Source organism: Grampus griseus, assembly GCF_964374135.1.
Source record: "Grampus griseus genome assembly, contig: HAP1_SCAFFOLD_299, whole genome shotgun sequence".
NCBI lineage: Eukaryota > Metazoa > Chordata > Mammalia > Artiodactyla > Delphinidae > Grampus > Grampus griseus.
Window position 1 is genome coordinate 94,544 of NW_028133156.1, and position 23,567 is coordinate 118,110.

Sequence of the window (23,567 nt, forward strand, 5' to 3'; positions counted from 1 at the left end):
ACCCTCTCCAGCATTTATTGTTTGTAGATTTTTTGATGATGGCCGTTGTGACCGGTGTGAGATGATATCTCAGTGTAGCTTTGATTTGCATTTCTCTAGTGATAAACGATGTTGAGCATTCTTTCATGCGTCTGCTGGCAATCTGTATATCTTCTTTGGAGAAATGTCTGTTTAGGTCTTCTGCCCATTTTTGGAGTGGGTTGTTTGTTTTTATAAAATTGAGCTGCATGAGCTGCTTGTAAATTTTGGAGATTAATCCTTTGTCAGTTGCTTCATATGCAAATATTTTTTCCGATTCCGAGTGAACCCTATATTTCTAATAATTTGTCTATCAATGCAAATTAATGAGTAGATTTTAATTAGAATGTTTCAAGTATTTACACATTAAGGATAATGCTTGTTAAGGATGTGTCTATTTGTGTTCTGTACTTTTTTCCTGCTTTTGGTTACATCGGCATTCTTTCTATAATGGTAGATTTTTATCTGCGTCCCCTGTTTTATTATAACGTGATATGCTTTTACTTTTCTCTTTTCTCTTATGCTTATGTTTTTACACTTTTTTACACTCCGCTGCGACTCGCGGAGAGGGCAGGCGCGACGGGCTCCTCGCGGCTGCGGGACTGGGGAGACCGGGACATCCGGGCGTCCCCGCCCCCTTGGGCTCGCCATCGGGGTCACCGCATGCGCACGCACACGCATACGCGCGGCCCCGCGCCGGACGCAGGCCTGGCGGGACCCTCCCCCGACTCAGAGCGCGGAGGCGCGGCCCGCGGTAGGCAAAGAGCGGCGCTCGGGCCCACCACAGGGCTGGCGCAAGCCCTCCAGCGAAGGCGAGGGGCTCTGCCCACGTGTTCTGGCAGTCGCCACCGTGACTACTGCACGCTTGAGAGGGGTAGCGGCTGGGGTCCGGTACCCCAAGGCTCCCTCTCGGACAGCTAGCGAAGGCTTTCTCACCGACGGTGAGTCATCCCCCACCGATCGACTCTCCCCTTTGGGCCCACGGAGGCGCTCCACGAGCCGCCAAGTCCACGACTGGGCAGGGGGTGGGCGGGGGGGTCTGCGGTATGGGTAAGAACACGGCCCACAGGAGAGTTCGCGGCCACAACCGGGGGCACAACCTCTCCCTCCCCCAGGCTTGTCCATCGGGCTCCGGAAGGAGGGAGCATGCCCCAGAAGCGCGACAGACCCTCTTCTCACAGGCCCCGGCCCAACACGATTATACGGTTGAATACTTTACATCACTGAAACAGAAGAGTCCTGCTGCATGCAAAGACGTAAGTGATGAAAAAATACACCAAAATACACTAAAGGACATAAATACAATTGTGTTTCTTCAAGGTTATATAAAGTTTTCAAAACTGGACAGAGTTTTAATTTTATAATGTTTCCCCAAATTACTATGTGAATAGTTAGGATAAGGTCAGTCCAGGAGGCAGAAGGGGCTGTAATCTGGGCAGAAGAACACAAGTCAGGCAGCCAGGTGCCTGGCAATGTTGCATTTCTTGACCTGGGTAGTGGTTCCACTTCTGCTCACTCTATAGTTATTTGTTGAAGTGTACATATATGCTTTATAGATTTCTGTGAACACTTTATATTTCATAATTTAAAATATTTTTAAAAGTGCTCTAAAAGATTATGTCACATAGTGGTTCATAGAATCATTTGGTTTATAATGTGCTGTATGGTAGACTGTTTCCAAAACTCAGAGTATGTTTCAAATTTTTTTCATTCTAATATTGTTTATTAATGCCTTCTCCTGTTTATTTATTATTTACAATATTATACTTAGTAATACCTAAACTTTTGGGCAGTTTTAGATTTACAGAGCATTGAGCACGTGGATCAGGGAGTATTGACCTGACCCCACTCCCATGTCCCCCTATTAGTAACATCTTAATTCCCATGGTATATTGATGACAATTAATGAACCAATGTCAATATGTTATTGTCTACTAAAGGCTATCCTTGGTTCAGATTTCCTCACCTTTTACCCAACTTCCTTTTTCTGTTCCAAGATCTCATCTAAATTATCAAATTACATTTAGCTTTAATGTCTCCTTAGATTTCTCTTGGCTGTAACAGATTCTCAGACTTTCCTTGTTTTTGACCAAAAGTTTGTATAGAAACCTGACAGTCTGGGGGAATACTGGTCAGGTATATTGTAGGATGCCCCTCTATTGGAATTTGATGCTTTTCTTTTGATTATCTTGGGTTTCTCTGTTTTTTTGGAGGAAGATTACGGAGGGAATTTTGTCACATTTTAATCACATCATATCAAGGACATATACTATCCAAGTAATTTATGGCTTTTTTTTTTTTTTTTTTGTCCACGCCTCACAGTTTGTGGGATCTTAGTTCCCTGGCCAGGGATCGAACCTGGGCCCTAGGTAGTGAAAGTGCGGAGTGCTAACCATGGACTGCCAGGGAATTCCCAGTTTATGACTCTTGATGTTGACCTGGTTAAAATGGTGTTTGGCAGGGTCCACCTCTATAAAATGACTACCCCTCCCCGAGTCCCATCACCAGTTGCCACTCTGCACCAGCTTCTCCCACGCAGGGAGCACTCTCTTCCTGTAGCAGGGAGTACTATATAATTTATTAACCAGTTCTTTCTTTATTTTATTTTTTAAGTAACAGACTTCTATTTTATTAATCATTTATACTTTTGTATATGGTTGTTTTCCCTTTTGTTTTTTGAATTGTTCTATCATTTTTATCTTTTTTTTCTTTCAAATAATTCTGAGGTATTTTGGTTTAGTTTTTACTAACTACTTGCAGACAACGAAAAATCAATGGATTTTTAGCTATTATATGGATATTGTTGTAGGTGTTATGTGGATATTCATTTTTAAATAAATATGGTGGTGGTCCCTTTTTTCGTTATTGACTTTCAATTTTATTTCATGATTGAAATAAAAGATTGATCAAGAGGGTACTCGATACATAGATTCTGTGGAATTTTTATTGAGATTTATTATGTGGTCTTAACAGTGGTAAATTTTTGTAAATGTTTTATATGTGTTGAAAAGCATTTTGCTATGTGGTTGCTGCAGGAAATATAATCACAGTTGTTAACTTTATTGTTTATACTTTTGTAACATTATTAATTTTCCTCTGTCCTCATGTATCAGTTTCTGGAAGAACGGTGTTTGAAAAAAAAACCTCACACCATGATTGCAGACATGTCAGTTTTACCTTATAATTCTCAGTTTTTCTGTTCTGTGTCTCAGTGCTATGTGTCTAGGTGCGTAAAGTGCATCATTGTAATCTTTCCCGTGAGTTTTTCTTTTTCATAACTATAAGCTGCCCTTCTTTTACCTTATAAATACATTCGATATTAATTGCTGCTAGACCAGGTTTCTTTTGTTTAATAATTGCTTGGTTTGACTTTCCCACTCCTTTTATTTGCAACCTCTTAGTTCACTGTAAGACTGGTTTAAAAACTCAAAGGGGCGCAGACAAAGTGGGCTGACCAACGAGAGCAATTACCATTGACTGGTGCTGATCAGATTATACCTTTGCCCAGGTAGAAAGCCAGAGCTGTCAGGACATGGGTCTGCATTTGGAGGCCAGCTGCCCAGAGAACACTGTCTCTCTCTCTCTGGGTCCTTGAATATCTCCAACTGGAATCAGGATTTTGTTGGTAGAAGGTAGGTCACTTTATTTCTGTAATTTGTGCTTATGAGCAAAAGAGTTATTTTCCTACCAGAAGTTTTAAAAAGTGACACTGTTTATGCATATATAGAGAGAGAGAGCGAGAGAGAGGGTACTATACATTGGGATATCCTTTCCTTGAGTTTTTATTTTTAAACTATTTTCCCACTTGTGAAGTTAATTGTTTTCTTAATATTTTCTTGGTAAGAATCACAAAAATTTTCAGGAAAAAGCACCTCATTTAGTGCACTGCGATGTAATGGGAATGAGAGGGTTTCTAGAACTGGGTAAGGATTGTGTCAATTGGAAGGGACTTGAAAAATATGTGGGATCAAATTAGAGATTTTGATTGGATATGAGGGTATTAGATTTGGGGTGGTACTGATTGAATTGAAATTGGTGTGGGACATATATAGCCAGACTTTGAGCACAGCCTGTTTCATTCAGAGGCTGAATCCTTCAAGGAAACCATTTTCTGGGTCCTGTGTATCATCATTTGGGATTAAGATTTTAGACCGGCAGAAGGCCGGCACTTTTCTGGCCTTTTTTTTTTTTCCTTTAAAGCATAAAGATGAAAAGGATGACATTTTATGCCAGAAAGCAACTTTTTTCCCCTGGTAAAATTCACATTTATTTATGCATTTAAAGTACAAGCATTGCATGCATATCATTTTTAGATTTCTTCATTGGGGTCATGTATTTCTGTTATTAAAGGGATTAAAACCTTTTTACTCTTTCACTTTATAATTGATTGTTAACTGGTGTATGGGATCTATAGATTTTGTTTGCTAATCAGTGTCTAGAAACTTGATTGAACCCTATATTTCTTTTTTTTTTTTTAACATCTTTCTTGGAGTATAATTGCTTTAGAATGGTGCGTTAGTTTCTGCTTTATGACTAAGTGAATCAGTTATACATATGTGCCCATATCTATTCCCTCTTGCAACTGCCTCCCTCCCGCCCTCCCTATCCTGCCCCTCTAGATGGTCACAAAGCACTGAGCGGATCTCCCTGTGCTATGTGGCTGCTGCCCACTAGCTATCTATTTTACGTTTGGTAGCGTATGTATGTCCACGCCACTCTCTCACTTTGTCCCAGGTTACCCTTCCCCCTCCCATATCCTCAAGTCCATTCTCTAGTAGGTCTGCATCTTTATTCCCATCTTGCCCCTAGGTTCTTCATGACAATTTTTTTTTTTTTTTAGATTCCATATATATGTGTTAGCATACAGTATTTGTATTTCTCTTTCTGACTTACTTCACTCTATATCACAGGCTCTAGGTCCATGCACCTCACTACAAATAACTAACTCAGTTTCGTTCCTTTCTATGGCTGAGTGATATTCCATTGTATATATGTGCCACATCTGCTTTATCCATTCATCCTGTTGATGGACACTTTGGTTGCTTCCATGTCCTGGCTATTGTAAAAAGAGATGCAATGAACATTTTGGTACATGACTCTTTTTGAATTATGGTTTCCTCAGGGTATATGCCCAGTAGTGGGATTGCTGGGTCGTATGGTAGTTCTATTTGTAGTTTTTTAAGGAACCTCCTTACTGTTCTCCATAGTGGCTGTATCAATTTCCATTCTCACCAACTGTGCAAGAGGGTTCCCTTTTCTCCACACCCTCTCCAGCATTTATTGTTTGTAGATTTTTTGATGATGGCCGTTGTGACCGGTGTGAGATGATATCTCAGTGTAGCTTTGATTTGCATTTCTCTAGTGATAAACGATGTTGAGCATTCTTTCATGTGTCTGCTGGCAATCTGTATATCTTCTTTGGAGAAATGTCTATTTAGGTCTTCTGCCCATTTATGGAGTGGGTTGTTTGTTTTTATAAAGTTGAGCTGCAAGAACTGCTTGTAAATTTTGGAGATTAATACTTTGTCGGTCGCTTCGTTTGCAAATGTTTTCTCCCTTTCCGAGTGAACCCTATATTTCTAATAATTTGTCTATCAATGCAAATTAATGAGTAGATTTTAATTAGAATGTTTCAGGTTTTTACACATTAAGGATAATGCTTGTTAAGGATGTGTCTATTTGTGTTCTGTACTTTTTTCCTGGTTTTCTTTATATAGACACTCTTTCTATAATGGTAGATTTTTATTTGCGACCCCTGTTTTACTATAACGTGATATGATTGTACTTTTCTCTTTTTTCTCTTATGCTTATGTTTTTACACTTTTCATGGTCTACAAATTGCATTTTGGTTTCCGTCATCATTTCTATTGGGTGTTATGTTTTCCTTTGTAATTGTTTCAGCTTATTTCATTGTTTTTCTTTTCCTAATTTATCTTTTGGGTTAAGCCATCCAATTTCTTGAGTTGAGTGCTTAACTCCTTTCTTTTCAAGCTTGCTTAATGTCCTTACTGTTCAGTTAAGTTTTAATTCCTCTTTTTCTGTCTTATGATTTGTCCTAATACTTTATTTTTAAATTTCAGCTTTATTGCTGTATAATTGACTTTTAAAAGTGTAAAATATTCAGTCAACTTTGTGGTGATTTGATATACATTGTGATAGGATTTCCCCCTCTAGTTAATTAACACATTTCCTTCATATATTTACTTTTTTTGGTAAGAACATTTAAATCCTACTCTTCTGGAAAACTTCAACTATACATCACATTATTATCAATTATAATCACCATGGTTAACATTAGCTCCTGAGACTTTATTCACTGTGTACCCTTTTACCCTCCCTTCCCTGCCCTCCCCCACTACCACTTTTCTACTCTGGTTCTGTAAGTTTTACTCTTTTTTTTTTTTTTTAACATTCCACATATAAGTGATACCATGCCATATTTGTCTTTCTCTGTCTTATATTACTGGACATAATACCCTCCAAGACCATCCATATTGTTGCAAATGACAAAATTTCATTCTTTTTATGGCTGAGTAGTATTCCATTGTATCTATGTACCACATCTTCTGTATCCATTCAACCATCACTGGACATGTTGGTTGTTTCCATACCTTATCCATTGTGAATGTGGGAGGGCGGATATCTCCTTGATATTCTGTTTTTATTTCCTTTAGCTATATACCCAGAAGTGAGACTGCAGCATCATATGGTGGTTCTAGTTACAATTTTTGAGGAACCTCCATACTGTTTTCCATAGTATGCACCATAGCTGCACCAGTTTACATGCCTACCAAAAGAGTGTACTTTTTGCCCTTAAATTCAAACTTTGAAATTAAGATTACTATACAATTTTCTTTTACTTGACGTTAAATCAGTTTGTTCTGTCATCCACTGATTTTCAATATTTTGTACTTCCTTTAGGTTTGGCTTGGAAACTTCCATGAAGAGACTTTCTGCTACAGTGAGGTGAGAAGCCACCCATGCACTCAAGTGTGGGAATCTGGAGAGGTCTCAGGCACTTATACCCCCAACAGAGGAAACTCACAGAGCTGCAGGCTGAGGCAGGACTTGGCTCAGAGAGCCGTCTCCTCTGGGAAATACTGGATTTCCTTTGGCTCCAACACGCTGACAAGAGTAGAGTCCTTCTGGTGGATTGACAAGCCTGGAGAAGATACAAGCTCGTTTGTTTAAAAGTTCAAGTCTGAGTTCCTGCCTCTCAGCTCTATCAAAACTTCTTTAAAAATAAAGAAAGTATAGGGAAGAGGTTACTCCCCAGCATTCTCAGGTATCCAAAGCATACCTAAGAAGCTGGCAGTCCGTTGCTTATTCTGTTGCCGCCACGCAGTCTAAGCACTTTGGGAGCCAGAACCCAAGTTGTAAGATTACGATCGTCCACCCAACAATGGAAGAATTTGAAGATTTCAGCAAATATATTGCCATGGAGTGGCAAGGCCACCGAGCTGGCCTAGCCAAGGTAATTCCACCGAAAGGATGGAAAGCCAGACAGACGTACGACGATACCGATGACATCTTAATAGCCGCACCCCTCCGGCAGGTGACCACTGGGCAGGCAGGTGTGTTTACTCAGCACCACAAAAAGAAGAAAGCCATGACCGTGAGCGAGTATCGCTGCTTAAGAAACAGTGAATGACACCAGACTCCATTCTACTCTGATTTTCAGGATCTGGAGCGAAAATATTGGAAAACACGCCCCTATGATTCACCAGTATACGGTACGGACGTCCGTGGCTCCTTATTCGATGAAAACACGAAGCAGTGGAACCTTGGACACCTGGGAACCATTCAGGACCTGCTGGAACAGGAGTGCGGAGTGGTCATCGATGGTGTCAACACCCCCTACCTTTACTTCGCCATGTGGAAGACCGCCTTCGCCTGGCACACGGAGGACATGGACCTTTATAGCATCAACTACCTGCACTTCGGGGAGCCCAAGACTTGGTACGCGGTGCCCCCGGAGCACGGCCGGTGCCTGGAACGCCTGGCCAGGGAGCTTTTCCCGGGCAGCTCGCGGGGCTGTGAGGCCTTCCTGCGGCACAAGGTGGCTCTCATCTCGCCCACGGTCCTCAAGGACAACGGCATCCCCTTCGGTCGGGTCACTCAGGAGGCTGGAGAGTTCATGGTGATGTTTCCCTATGGCTACCACTCTGGCTTCAACTGCGCGGAAGCCATCAATTTTGCCACCCAGCGTTGGATCGATTATGGCAAAGTGGCCTGGGAATAGGGCTCTGCATGACCTTTGGAAAGATCTTCGTCAGAATAAGGGAGATTTCAGGTGAGCACCCTTAGGATATTAAAAATGGGTGGTTGAGTGGGGACTCTAAAAGGGACCTATAATTACCCGCTGCGAAGGGAGTTGGCTGTTAGAATAGTAACATTAAGACCAGAGCTTTGTATGGTACTGACATTGTGTGTGTGTGTGTGTGTGTGTGTGTCTTCTGTTTCCTGAAGCAATATGGAATGGAGACTTTGTTTTCTTGGAGCAGCACGGAAATAGGAAGGTGGGGAGGCTTTATCTTCCTTTCCATATCTTCATATGGATGGAACAATAAGATGAGTGTGGGCATGAAGAGGTGAGGAAGATGGGCCGTGTCCCTGGCATGCACTGTAGAGAAGAAAGGAGACTTGGGGAGGTCTGCATTGTCACCAGACTGTGAGGCCCCCTTCCCTGGCCCCTCTCCAGAGCTGCAGAAGCTTTCCTTCCTCATCATGGCAGAGAGGGTGACCCCCAGGGGAAGCTGACTCTGTCCATTATGAAGTTTTGTCCTTGGTGTGGGTAATTCCGGATAGGTTATTACTCTGGATAGTAATAACAATTCTCTATTCAGTTCTCCTTCCCTATCACCTCCCCTGCAGCCTCTTATTTTTCTTTTAATGGTGAAGTAAATAAATGTGATGCTGTTGATGTGGTTTTGTGTTGTCCCACCAGCCACAAACTCAATCTATCCATGGACCCACTCTGTATGCGTATGTGCAAAGTTGAATCTGAAGCGTGATGTCTTTCGTAAAGCAAACTTTTCCATAGTCACTGCTTTGAGCTGTCCAGGAGTTACTTAGAGGGGAGAACTGGACTTAGAGTCAGCAGAAATGGCATTCAAACCTGCGCTTTGCTACTGTCTAGTCGTGGGAACTTCAGCCAAAAAATCACTGATTTTCTCTGAGCCAGAATTACGGTGCGAGAATTTTGTGAAGATACTGGGGTTGTAAATGTGACAGGCGTGTAAGAGGTGCTCAGTTAATTTGATGTGCATCCATACACTCTCCTGGCCTCTAGGGCCAGCCCAATGCCTAGGACATCCGCCCGTATTCTTTCTCTGATGCTCAGTTCTATTGTTGTGTTCCTCAGCACACCCCCAGGCTTACACGTTAACTTTTCTTTTAATTAATAGACTTTATTTTTGCAGAGTACTTCGCAACAAAATTAAGTGGAAAATACAGAGGATTCCAACATACTCGGTCCCATGCTCCTCCACCAGCATCCACACCAGAAAGGAACTTTTGTTATAATCGAAAAACCTGCACTGACACCTCATTATCACCCAGAGTCCTTAGTTTAATTTATTCACTCTTGGTGTTGTACAGTCTATGGATTTGACCAATGTATGATGACATGTATCTACACTTATAATACCATACAGAATAGATTCATTGCCTAAAAATCCTCTGTGCTCTGCCTAATCATCCCCCCTCCCCCTCCCGACAACCACTGATCATTTTACTGCTTCCATAATTTTGTCTTTTCCACATGAGTTCTTTCACGTAGTAATATGCCTTTAAGTTTCCTCCACGTTTAGTGGTTTTATAGCTCATTTCCTTGTATTGGTGAATAATATTCCATTGTGTGATGTATGACCCTTTATTTATCCACTCACGTGCTGAAGGACATCTTGGTTGCTTCTAATTTTTTCTGCAATTATGAATACAACTACTATAAACATTTGTTCGCAGGTTTTGGTGTGGTTGTAAGTTTTCAGCTCATCTGAGTAAATAGCAAGAGTGCGACTGCTGGATTGTATGGTGAGACTATATTTAATTTTGTAAGAAACTGCAAATTTTTAATTTTTTTTTATTTTTTTTGTGGTATGCGGGCCTCTCACTGCTATGGCCTCTCCCGTTGCGGAGCACAGGCTCCGGCTGCGCAGGCTCAGCGGCTATGGCCCACGGGCCCAGCCGCTCTGCGGCATGTAGGATCTTCCCGGACCAGGATTTGAACCTGTGTCCCCTGCATTGGCAGGCGGACTCTCAACCAGTGCGCCACCAGGGAAGCCCTGCTAATTATTTTTACCGGTAGAAAATTGATGTGTGTTTTTTTTTTTTTTGCTCATGATCTACCACATGTTGGCACAAAAGGTCACACATACCCATTTACAAATTCCACTCCTTGTCGTATTTGTCCTTGTTGCAGTGTTACAAAGGCAAGGTAAAGATTTCACAATCAGTCAAGAGCCAGAGGACCCAGCCTTTATTCAGACTCCTACCCCAGCTTGTTTAGTAGTCTTTCAACAAATCAGGTTTCGATGGCTCTCCATTTGCCAGTTTAGGCAAAATGAGCTCTTAGCCACATTGCACCTCTGTTAGAGTTTGCACATAACAAGTTCAGATCAGGGCAAACATAATTTGTGCTAAATAAATATTACCTATTAGCATTATTACTTAGGAGCCCAAAGTTGTACGACGGACATTAGAACCTGTACTTAAACGTAACTCGTAGAGGTTGGAATTCGGGTCTTGGGACTCCTCTAAGATTTGTATAAAGGGTCTGTTATGGATCTGTCTGACTACCTGGCCACAGTGAATTATTCGTAGAGATTAACCATTACACCAATTCAGTTTCCATGTGTATAAGGATTCCTTTCCAGATATTTGGAAATAACTTTACCATGATATTTATGTCGTTAGACTGTTACCGTATATGGGTCTTGAAGTTGCTTTTTCTCCCAATGTTTGTGTTACCTTTCATCACTTTAAATAGGAAAGCACAAACAGTTGGTAGGAATTGGCTACCGAGGTAAGTGGAATGGACACTGATGTGAGTTGAACAGATCCTGGTGAGGAGCAGCCCTTGCCCATCCCGCTCTGCTCACCAGCCGCTCAAACTGAAATGCCTCCCAAGCACCTTGTCATTGACCTGCAGTGATTACAGGGTAATAGTGAGACCCTTCTCACGGTTCCTCAGCAAGTGGTGGGTGTTAGGGGGATAAGCAGTTTCAGGGAGGACAGAGGAAGGGCAGAACTGAGCCCTGTTGGGCATGGGTAACATGTTGGAGGTGCCACTCAATGAAAATGCAACATTTGTGTGGCCGGGTTTCTGGATTTTTCTAGGTTCCTGGCATCCAGTATCCTCGTGCCCTAAATGTTCAGGCTCTTCTACCTAAAAAAGAGCTACCTTAAGTCCTGTAGACCTCAGAGAGCATCTTTTCTTTGTCCCATCTCTCAGAGAGCCTTTTCTCAAAAGCTTCACATGGTGTCTATATATTTCAGTGCCCGTTCACTCTCTCTCTTATTAATTCATTCAGCACATGTTTCCTAAGCACTTACCGTGTACCAGGCACTGTTTGTGGAATTGGGGACACAACAGTGAAAAAGGCAAAGTTTCAGTTCTCCTGGAGCTTATATTCTCATTATAAAGAGAGACATAACAAGTCAAGCAGTCACAAGGCCTAGGAGAAAAAATAAAGCAGAGTAAGGGGTTAGAGAGTGGCAGGACTGCTGTGTTGGAAAGGGTGGCCTCTTGGGAGTGTGGTCTTCGAATGCGTGCTGTGGACAAGGGAGTGAGAGCATCACCCTAGGCAGATGGACAACACATGCAAATACCTGCGGTGGGGGCACCCTTAAGGGGCTCACAGATTAGCAAAGTGGCTGGAGAGCAGGAGAGAGGCGGCGGGAGCTGTGGCGGGGGGAAGGCATAAAATGTCATAACTCAGTGAATGCAAACTCCTCCCACTGTGTGATTGGGGCCATTGGTGTTTTAGGTGACCTGGGGGTGGAGAAATTTGGGGGCCACAGAGTCTTTGAAAGCACGGATAATTCACAGCCATCCCTGGAAATGGCTCTGTCGTTCCTACCAGATGCAAATCCTGAGAGCAGAATGTCTGTATGTTCTCGTTTCCTGCTGTACCAGCTGACATGTCACATTTCTGACTTGTATTGCATTAGGTGGGACTTTAACAGAGCCAGCAGATCACTGACATTCACTAAGTTGACAACAGCCATCTCAGCTATGTATGAGCAGCAGCAAATCAATGCAGTCAGTATTTTGGAATTGTGCTGAGGCCCATATTCACATAATGTGGAGGGCAGTGAAGGCATCTCCTCAGGAGACTTCAGGAGAAATCCTCTGGATAAACAGCTACCGGGTGAGAGATCAGGTGTGAGAGTTGAACGGGCTATAGATTTAGAATTTGTGTCTATGCATGGGAAATCCTTGGCGCCAGAGACGGATAATTTTTAGGAAAGAGCTAGGATTAAGAATTTGCAAAGAAAGAGCTCAGGATCCATTCCCTGGGAATGTCAAGGGTCTATTGCATAAATTTCTTTTTCCTGAGAAACTCCTTAGTAACCAGGTGACCTAACCTCAGCTCGCTTGTGGTATATCACCTTGACTGTACTTACACACGACCCTCTAGGACCCTGAGTACTTTATTACCCTATGGTTTAGCTCATGGATTGAACCAGATTAAAACAGTTGATAATTATCTTTCTTGGCTTTCTCTGTTTAGTGAGGACTCAATGAATATTGTCAATTGAGTGAATGACTTGAAACCACCAATAGAAATGAAAAAAAAAGCTAGTATCATAAGAAACACCTAAAATAAATAAATAATTCCTATTACAGCATAATTGCTTTTATGTTAATTGTCTTTTAAAACAAGATATCCAGTTCTAAGCTGGGGTTTGAAATAACTTACAGAGCCAGAAAATAAACTCTGTTTCTCTTATTCCAATATGAGACCTTCATTCATTGACTCCACAAATATTAAGCACCCTCACCGTGCCAGGCTAGTCCTACGTGCTAAGGAAACATAGTATGACGTTTGTGATCTGCTTGGAGACCGACAGGCAGTTAGGCAGTTTCACCACGCCACAGCTTCTTCCCAGCTACAGTAACCATAGCCAGGCTCTCCCCCAAACTGCTGGTTTTAGAGCCTCTGAAGAAAGGCATCTTTTACTGGGAACAGTCAGCCTCAAGTTCAGGGCCAAAGCTTCTTGGGGCTCTCAGAGCTGTTTCAGTCTGTTCTCGGGCTCATGGCAGCTCTCTTGTTTACTTTTCTCAGTCGTACCTGACAAATGGGCACAGGTCACCTTTTGGGAGAATGATGGCTGCTCCGGGCATTCCTTTCTCACCAGGTGTGCAGGGGGATGGGACTGGCTTTGAATGCTCCCACTGGCTGCTTCACTCTAGGAAGTGAGTGTGGCTTACTGTCAAATCCCTCCCTTCCTCCACTCATGACACTGACATTCCTTGGCTCCTTTAGGGAGCTTGGTCGTTTGAATTCCATTTCCTGTGTTCCATTCCGTTTTCCCATGATCTCCCCCCTTGCTATGGACCGAATGTGTCCTCCTAAAATTCATACGTTGACACCTTAATCTCCAGTTAGGGATTTGCAGGTGGGGCCATTGGGAAGTAATTAGATCATGAGGATGGAGCCCTCATGAATGAGATTAATGCCCTTCTAAAAAGAGAGATGATTATCCTCTTCAGCATGTGAGGATGCAGCAAGAAGGTGGCTGTCTGTAAACCAGGAAAAGAACCCCCACCAAGAACCTGACCATGCTGGCACCCTAGTCTTGGACTTCCTGCCTCCAGAACTGTGAAAAGAAAATGGTGCTCAATCCCCCCACTGTATGGTATCTTGTGATAGCAGCCCAAATGGATAAAGACACCCCCGTAACTGCTTGTCTGCAGTTCACACTGGCTACTCTAGGAGAAAGGTAAAAACAAGTAGGCTAGAGACAGGAAACGTGGCTACCATATTATGAGGGTCTACAATGTGCCAAGAACCCTGACTTCCAATTTGTATACATCGTACACTTTTCTTTCCATAAGCTCAGTCTGTAGAGTCGGGCAGATGGAGACTGGAAGCCCAGCTCTGCCTTTTGCTAGGGTGACTGGCAAGTGACTCAGCACTCCGAGGCCCCTGCTCCTGGGAGAACCAGCGGGGCCCAGCACACACCCTGTGTCCAAACATAAGGGCTGCGCTCATAAAACCATGGGACCTCGGCAGGCTGCTTCTGGACATGATAATAACAGAACTCACAACAATAGGATGGTTGTGAAGCTCAACTGACTTAATATAAGTAAGAGACTTAGAGTAGTAACTAGCTTGAGGAAAAACAAGCTATTATTTCACATCTAGTTGAAGATTTTTTTTAAAAGTGTGATTTCAGCACAGTGTTCGACAAGAAGCACACAAGAAAGTCTAGCTATTATCGAAGTTATTATTATTACTTATTTTGTATTACTTTAATAATAATATTCATTACTATTATTATTTTCAGACATAGAGGTGACAGATGTGGGGTTGTCCCTGGTAAAGTACTTGAAAGGAGAATGACAAAGGAAAAGACTATAGCTTCTTCTTCCTTTTTATTAACTTTTTATTTTGTTTTGGAGTATAAGTGGTCAACAATGTTGTGTTAGTTCCAGGTGCACAGCAGAGTGATTCAGTTATACATATACATGTATCTATTCTTTTTCAAATTTTTTCCCATTTAGGTTGCTAGGTAATATTGAACAGAGTTCCCTGTGCTATGCAGTAGGTCCTTGTTGGTTATCCATTTTAAATATAGCAGTGTGTACACGTTAGTACCAAACTCCCTAACTATCCCTTCCCACCTTCGCCCCCAGTAACCGTAAGTTTGTTCTCTAAGTCCGTGAGTCTGTTTCTGTTTTGTAAATATGTTCATGTGTATCATTTTTTTTAGATTCCACATATAAGCGATATCATACAATACTTGTCTTTGTCTGACTTACTTCACTCAGTATGACAATCTCTAGGTCCATCCATGTTGCTGCAAATGGCATTATTTCATTCTTTTTAATGGCTGAGTAATATTCCATTCTATATATGTACCACATCTTCTTTATCCATTCCCCTGTCGTTGGATATTTAGGTTGCTTCCATGTCTTGGCTATTGTAAACAGTGTTGCAGTGAATACTGGGGTGCATGTATCCTTTCAGAACATGTTTTTCTCCGGATATATGCCCAGTACTGTGATTGTGGGATCATATGGTTGCTCTATTTATAGGTTTGTTTATTTATTTATTTATTTATTTATTTATTTATTTATTTATTTATTTATTTGTGGTACGCGGGCCTCTCACTGCTGCGGCCTCTCCCATTGCGGAGCACAGGCTCCGTACGTGCAGGCTCAGCGGTCATTGCTCACGGGCCTAGCCACTCCGCGGCATGTGGGATCCTCCCGGACCGGGGCACGAACCCGTGTCCCCTGCATCGGCAGGCAGACTCTCAACCACTGTGCCACCAGGGAAGCCCCCTATTTTTAGTTTTTTAAGGAATGTCCATACTGCTCTCCACAGTGGCTATACCAATTTACTTTCCCACCAACGGTGTAGGAGAGTTCCCTTTTCTCCACACCCTCTCTAGCATTTATTAAGTGTGGATTTTTTGATGATAGCCTTTCTGACTGGTGTGATGTGATATCTCACTGTAGTTTTGATTTTCATTTCTCTAATAATTAGCGATGTTGAACATCTTTTCCTGTGCCTCTTGGCAAAGGCTGTAGCTTCTTATCACTCAAAGCGTGGCCAGGATCCACAGCACGGACATCGCCTTTGACTTTGGTGAAGTTCAGGAGTTCAGACTTCGGCTGCAGACCTACGACTCAGAGTTTGCATGTTAAACTAGATCCCAGGTGAGTCAGGGGCATGTTCAAGGTGGAGAGGCACTGCTCCAGTGCGCTGGACCTCAACCTACTGGAATCCCCTTTGAAACACACAGATGTCTAGACCCTCCCCCCATCCTCTCACCACCCCAAAATTCCATCTCCATTGGCTGCTGTACAGGCATGCTTGACAAATGTTAAAACTGCTATGCAGGCATGCTTGACACCCACCCATCTAACTTTTGGCCCATGGGCAGTTAGGCTGCAGGGGTGGATGGGAGTTTAGTTTCTTCAGCAAGTGCCAGTGAGAGGGTTTGTTTTGTTTTTTTCTCGAAATGCCCAGTGGAAGGATGGAGGGACACGGAGAGAACACATTCTTCTCTCCCGCCCCTGCCATTCCCCGTCTTCATTCCAACTATGGACAGGTGACAAGGCTCTGTGCAGGCTTCTTGGCCAGTGTTTCTGTTTCTCTGGTTGCTGTTCACAGTGTCCAGCTCTGCTGGCTGGCAGTCTGTTACTCCCGTGTACCTGGGGCTTGGCTTTCGGCAGTGGGAGTTTGTATTTCCTTGAAATGGGGTTCATCTCCTTCCTTCATCCACTCCTGCCCACTGCTCACAATACGCAGAGCCTGCTGACCTTACCTGTGAGACCCTTGACCCCTGGTAGAAAATCCCCATTGCCACCCGGTTCAGGCCGGTTATCTAAGTGACTGTTGCTGTAAGGAAGGCGGCTCATGCCCCATCGTAAGGCCAAGGACTCTCCTGGGGGCCAGTCTACTATTGTTTTGTGGGAATGAGGGTCATGGGGTTGTCATTTTCTGAATTTTCCAGAGAAGCTAACAACTTGGGATTATATGAAAAAAAAATGTTAATGTTGACAGCTAGTTAAAAAAAAAAACTTCCAAGTCCTGACATCAAGCCAAATAAAACATTTCCGGAGCTCAGACTTGCCCCCCGTTCTAAAGAGCCCATTTGGATTGCAAAGATTCCACAAGCCATGGAGGCTAATCCAAATGATCTCGCTGGACCTTTAGAGCTGCTAGAAAAGGGGAGACACCCGGAATCCCCCTAAGCCACGTGGCCAAAGGTTTTTAATCCAGTGACTTGTTAGTTTGGTAGCCCCTCTGCTGAAGGCACGTCTTCCTTAGGCCTAAGCATGGCTGTTTCTGACACTCACATCTAAGACCTCTGTGTGTTCTCCTAGGGGAACAGGGGACCTCTCTGCCTGACCTGAGGCCAGATATGGTAGGAGTTGTGCAGGGCAGTTGTATTTCCCTAGGACAGCAGAATGGAACGAAAGAAAGCACGGGTTACACTCTCTAATCTTCTCCCTCCCCTCTTTTCTGCCCTCCCTGAATGACAGACAGCCGCAGCATTTGACAGAGCCCCTTGTTTAACGCTGCCACGTCTCTGCTAGTGACCGAATGTTTCTCCCTCAGTATTGTCTTTATACAAGATGATGTGACCTGTGTTTGTTGCTAATATTAGATCTGTAACAGATGCCCTCATTGTTGGGCCCTCGGTCCATGTGGAGCAGATTAATAATGCAAAGACAAAGGCCTCAAATACTCAGTGACTTTAAGAGCAGAATTTGCTGCAAGGGACAGGGGCCTTACACTGTGTTTGGCAAGGTGAGGGGATAGGCCTGTGAGAGAACAGGAATTGAGACCACAGTCTAAATGCCATTGGAATTATAGGCAGAGCTCTTGGGGTAAACGGGCGGGGAGCATAAAGCATCAAGAAGAGGCATCCGCATGTGGAGACAAAGAGTAATGTGGTTAAAATGACAGGTCATCTAGTCACCACTGGTGGACAAAATTAGGAGACAGGGGAACCAGATAGTAAGTCTAGGGAGACAGTAGATAGTTCAGTGAACATGGCCAATGTCGTGGTTCTTTTTGCTCCTTTCCATTTTTCTCAATAAAGCCTTTTAAGACAGATCAGAGGAGGGTGGTCACATACCAAGTATCTGCTGGATCTTAGCATGGACCACTGGGACTTTCCTTGCCCCTCCCTCATCTTCTTATTGCAAGATAATTTGTGTTTTATCTTTATTTTATTGAAGTATAGTTGGTTTATCTCTACAATGTTGCATTAATTTCTTCTGTACAGAAAGGAGATTCAGCTATATATACATATATATATATATATATATATATATACACATACACTTTCTTTTTCCTATTCTTGTCCATTATGTTTTATCCCAGGATACTGAGCATAGTTCCCTGTGCTGTACAGTAAGACCTTGTTGTTGATCCATTCTATACAAAATAGTTCGCATCTGCTAATCCCAAATTCCCAAACTGTTGTGTTTTCCAATATCTGCTGGATGTGTTGTTTTTTTTTTTCCCAAATTTTTGTTTAGTTGCCTGAACCTTAGCGAAGTTACTGTTGCACAGCGAGGTGGAGATCGCGTCTCACTGTCTCGCCTGCTACACGGGCCCACACACTAGCAGGCATTGTCCTAATGAGCACTTCCTGCCCACAGTGATCCCAGCGCTAGTGCCCCGGAAGGCTACCTGAGACTTGGTCAAGGCCAGTGGATCAAGGGTTTTTCGGCCTCTGGAGGGTTGTGCTGCAAAGGTTCTGTGCTCTCTTGATTTGGAATTGAATTGTCAAGGTGAATCCTGAAGCTAACCTGTTTATAATCTGAGTTTAATCCTTCTGAAAAGAAAACCAGAGCCCTAAAAATACCTGTCTTGTAAAATCCAGATTTTTGTAATTGCATTTTTTCCCCCTAAATGAAAGACTGGCCACCTACCTGCAGTGAAACTATATGGAAGAAACAAACTAGTGTTTGCTCAGTTTTGCTATAGGTTAAGTGCTTCACATTGTTTAGTTCATTTCATTTTCATGTCCAAAATGTGATGTAGGTATTATAATTCCCATTTTACAAATGAGGGACTTAAGGCTCAGAGAGCTCAAAAAGCTTGTAAATGGCAGAGCTTAGATTTAAATGAAAGTCTCCTGATAGCCAGACCTCTGCTTTTCCCATTGATCTGCACTTCTGGAGTCCTTTTGCAATTGCCAGATGCTGTTCTATTCAGACTAAGACAGACACATATAGACAGAGATAGGACTGAACGTTTGCCTTAATATGTTTTGCAGTGTTAAAAATAAACAGCCATTATTTTAAATTCATAAGTAGTTATAATGGAATAGATACTTAGGCAAATAGATTTCTGAAATAAATGTTTAAATTTCCATATTGAAAATCAAGATGACCTGGTAGAAAGCTGAGATTGTGAGTTCCAGGACAGCTGAGACCATGTTTTATATACTCTGTGTCTCCAGCAATTAGCCCTGAGCCTAGCCCACAGTGGGGAGGAAGGCACTCAGTGTCTGCTGAATGAATAAATAAGTGTCTCCTGTATCCACATCAGTATTTGGAAAAAAAGAGACCATCTGCTTAAGTCAAATGGTCCTCCTTCACCCACTGAACAGACTGTTGTCTTCAACATTACTGCCATAGACCGAGTGTTTGTCTCCCTCCAAAGTTCATGCGTTGAAACTTAAGTGATGGTATTTGGAAGTGGAGCTTTGGGGAGGTGATTAGGTCATGAGAGGAGAGCCCTCATGAGAGGGATTAGTGCCTCTAGAAGGAGACCACAGAGAGCTTGCTTGCCCCTTCTGCCATGTGTGTATACAGCAAAAAGACGGCCATCTATGAACCAGGAAGTTGGTTCTCACCAGACACTGACTCTGCTTGCCCCTCGATCTTTGTCTTTCCGGCCTCCAGAACAGTGAGAAATAAATGCTTGTTTCTAAGCAACTGTGATATTTTGTTATATCATCCTGAAAGGACCATGAAAATACTAAATAATATTAACAGGGGTTAGGCAAGAGAGCCAAGCCAAGCAGTTTATCCATATCTGGAGAAGGTGGATTTTGGTCATCTTGCTTCATGAGAACCTCCATTTCCTGTTTGTATTATAAAATGACTCAGGGCCTTGGTGATCTGTGAACAACTAGTGAAAATGAAATACTCCTCTGAGTTTTTTAAAAATGTGTATTTACGAAACCTACAGTGGTTTCCAAACTTCAACTGAATTTAATACTATTTGCTTTGAAAACGAATTTCATTTTCCCTCTTGTAAGTTTTTCTATATAAAATTTTATATACACAAAAGTAACAATAATTTTACTTACCTGTGGTGCAAAGGCAGTTATTGAGCTTTTCTCAGTCTCTCATCATCCTTTGCGTATGTTCACTCACTGTGATCATACCATGCATAAGTTTTTTATTCTACTTTTCTAATTATTCTTTCTATTATAAACATATTGATAGAACTTCATTTTCCTTTGTTCCTGGCAATTAAAAAAAACTTTCATAATACAAAGGCAATATATGTTGAAGTTCAAAACAGAATGTTCTGCTTTCTCCTGTTGACAGTCAAATACATTTTAAAGGGGACACGCAATCAGCAAGAAACAAAAGTCCAGGGAAGCTCCTTTTGATCCCCTGCCGAAATATATAGTATTCACTCATGTCTGCGTGTCTGCCATCTGAATAAACTCCTTTTGGGGCCCAGAGTTGAGCTGAATTAATGTTGGTCGGGGAGGCTTAGGAGTTGCTTATAGAACCAGTATCCAAGGTGCACTAGAGCATCACTGGAAATTCGCTGGTATTTTAAAAATGTGTTTATTGCAGCTTCTCTTATGGAAAGCGGGGTCTACAATTGGAAAACAAGACTTTCATTAGTCACTTGGGGAATGGTAGTCCAAGGATCACTATCCTCTTAAGAAGAGCAGTTGGTTAACTTAGGGCTTTGGATTTGTTCCCTGCTGTATGCAGGTTTGGGGTGAGAGATGGATTTCTGAGCCTCATTGTCAGAGCTCCTACTTCTCTGCTGTGTCTCAGAGTACCAGTCGCTCTAATAAATGATTAGGAAAAGAATGTTGACTTAAAGAGGCATCAAACTTTTACCTGTCCAAGGTATCCACATCTCAGTAGGTCTCAATTATATCACCTTTCTGAGATCTTGGCTAAGATAAAGGGATGGGTACCAGGTGCTGCCACCAACTCCAGGCCAAGTATTAAGAGCAGCTTCTCTCTTTCCTGGAAAATGGGTCAGTCATGCTATCATTTGCCATTGCTATCTGGGACATTGGTTTAAAAATGAGCTATATAGTTTGGCTCTGATGAAGTTAGAAGAGCTATATATATTTTATATCTCTATCATCTATTAAATATTCATTTAGTACTGTTTATGTGCTATGTATTTTTCTAAGCTCTTTGTATCCTGAATTTCATCACATCTAAGATGCCACTGATTATAAGCTACACCATTATTTTTCCTACTACTGAGGCAACTAAACTCTGCTATGCTATCGACTGTAAATTGCACCTCAATTTCAGACATGTTAAAATGTGAAAAATGCATGGCTTAGAATTAATGAAACATGGTATATTAATGCATGTTGTCTAGGAGGTAGGTTCTATCACTCTCCTGATTTTGTAGATGAGGAAACTGAGGCATAGAGAGGTTCCACAATATGCCCAGGAGCACACTGCATTTGCACCCAGACAGTCTAACTCCAGGGCCCAGCTCATAACCACTACACTGTTCTCCCTGCAGATAAGGAAAGCCGAAAAAAGAAAGTTTCAGAAAAGTTATTTTAAATATTTCTCTGCATGAGGAGACTCACAGTTATTCCTGTCTGCAGTTGACCCCTAACATCTGGATCTATATCCAAAAGCTGAGCAATCCGGAAGTGCTCAGGAGTTCTATGGACCATATGTCCATTTTAGTGCAAGCTCATGGGGTGAGAGTGTGCATGTGTGCCGGGGACCGGCCCCAGCTGGACAGGATTCACCCAAAGGGGAGGACGGAGTCGGCGTGGACAGAGCACAAGACACCTCAGAGGATGCAAGGCTCTGACAAATTTATTTTCAAGATTCCAAAAGCTTTTATACTATAAAGTGATCTTATTTTCAAATTCAACATCCTCTTTCCCATACCAAAAACTCCCCCACATAGGCCACAAAACAAAGGTGGTTTACATCAGCAAATTAATCAAAACAAATTAGGTAATTTTCCCATCGCCCAGAGTCTCTTTCATCTCCTGTGGTTAGGTACATGTTGGTCACATCTACGTCAGGAACACAGTCTGCGGTTTTTTCATTCTTCTCAGAAGATTAAGGTGTTCTTGTACCTGTACATTCTGCTTGATCAAGCCATAAACTTAAACATATAATTCTATTAGTGATTAACAATATTCAAACAACATTTCTTCTACAAATTTCCCAACCCTACCATAATAATCAAAACAATACACATTATTTTTATGCTTCTAAAAAACTATGGAAGCGGGCATTGTACCATAAACTCATTGATTAAACTCACTGTTGCATAAAAACTCGCCACCATACCCAGGTATTTTCCAACATGTTTATAACTCTACTGGGAGGCCATGACTCTCACAATTAAAATCAAAAACTACTGCAAAAATATTCCCACCATTGTATTTCCCCAACAAATATAATCATTAAAGGAGCCGAAGTAGCTACAATTCTTTTCTTGGTTTTTACCCTAACTTGGGGTTTTTCTTAAACCCCTGCATTAAAACTATACATTTTTCCCAACACCAATAACAATCCTACAAAAATCATCTTAGGCAAAGGCAGGGGAAAACAAGGGGAACCACACAGAGGAAAGCTTTGCTTCCACACAAAAAAGTTGTGGTTCACGGAGGAAATGGGAAACAAAGTCCTGCTGCGGCGGGAGAGCAGCTGCTATTGGCCAGGTCTCTTGTCTGCTACCTGGGTTCCCATCTGAGCTGGGCGTGGGAATCGAAGCAGCCATGGGGACAGGAGACCTCCCTCAAAACAGGTGAGGGTTCAGGCCCCTGCAAAGTTGGGGGGGTGAGGGTCTGTGCCCCACCTCTGTTGGCCCCCAAGTTCTCTCCTGATGGCCCCTCTGCGACTGTGCCTGTCTTAGGTTGTTCCTTCCCTGAGGAATCTTACCCGTCTCTGGCTAACCAGCCATCCTCCGGGGCCAAGCAGGGAGATGTGAGGTGTGTGAGTGGGCGAGGTGCAGCGCCCCCAGAGAAGGTCAGTTCTCTGTCACCTTGGTAGCCTATGCCCCCGTGGCCTCCACGCCCAGCACCTGCCCTGGGATTCCCTCGCCAACTGGCGGGGCCCCGGCTCTGGTCACATGTCTTCGGGAACCCAGGTTTCTCCTCCAGGGAGAGCCCAGCTTACAGCACTGGGCAAGAGAGACCGATTGCACGGCACCAGCCACCAGGAGGCCTCAACCTCAGTGTGGGCAGGAAAGCCCAGGCACCAGCCTTGGGCAAGGAGATTGTGAAAAGAGAGCGCCTCTTGGCAAAAGGGCAAGAGGGGCCGTTGCAGGACAGAGGAAGGAAGAACTTCCATCAGCAGGAAGTCCCAGGGAGGGAGAGCTTTCTCTGCCCAGGGATACCAGGCTCTTGGCTCAAAGCAACTCCATGTATGGGGCATGATATAAAGATATGCCCCCTAGCCACGGTAAAAAAGGGAGCTGCTCTTCATGAAACAACAGGGTAGGGGGAATGTAAAAAACCCTGTGTTCAGGAAGCTTTGCAACCGAGAGCTTTGCTTTTCCAATTTTATGTCTGACAGCATCAGCTTTACAGAGGAGAACTTTGCCTCTCCATATTTGTGCCTGATAGCATCAACTTTGCTTGACACTACGGGTCTC

At 42.9% G+C, this 23,567-nt stretch overlaps 1 protein-coding gene across 1 annotated transcript; it reads left to right on the top strand.

Moving 5' to 3' along the window:
• Nucleotides 1-1,064: 1,064 nt before the first annotated feature.
• LOC309817801 (lysine-specific demethylase 4D-like) lies at nt 1,065-8,260 on the top strand (the record flags this gene model as incomplete). Its single annotated transcript, XM_082682091.1, is given in 3 exon segments — nt 1,065-1,274; nt 7,364-7,666; nt 7,670-8,260. Coding segments are annotated over 3 exon segments (1,104 nt in total).
• Nucleotides 8,261-23,567: the final 15,307 nt, after the last annotated feature.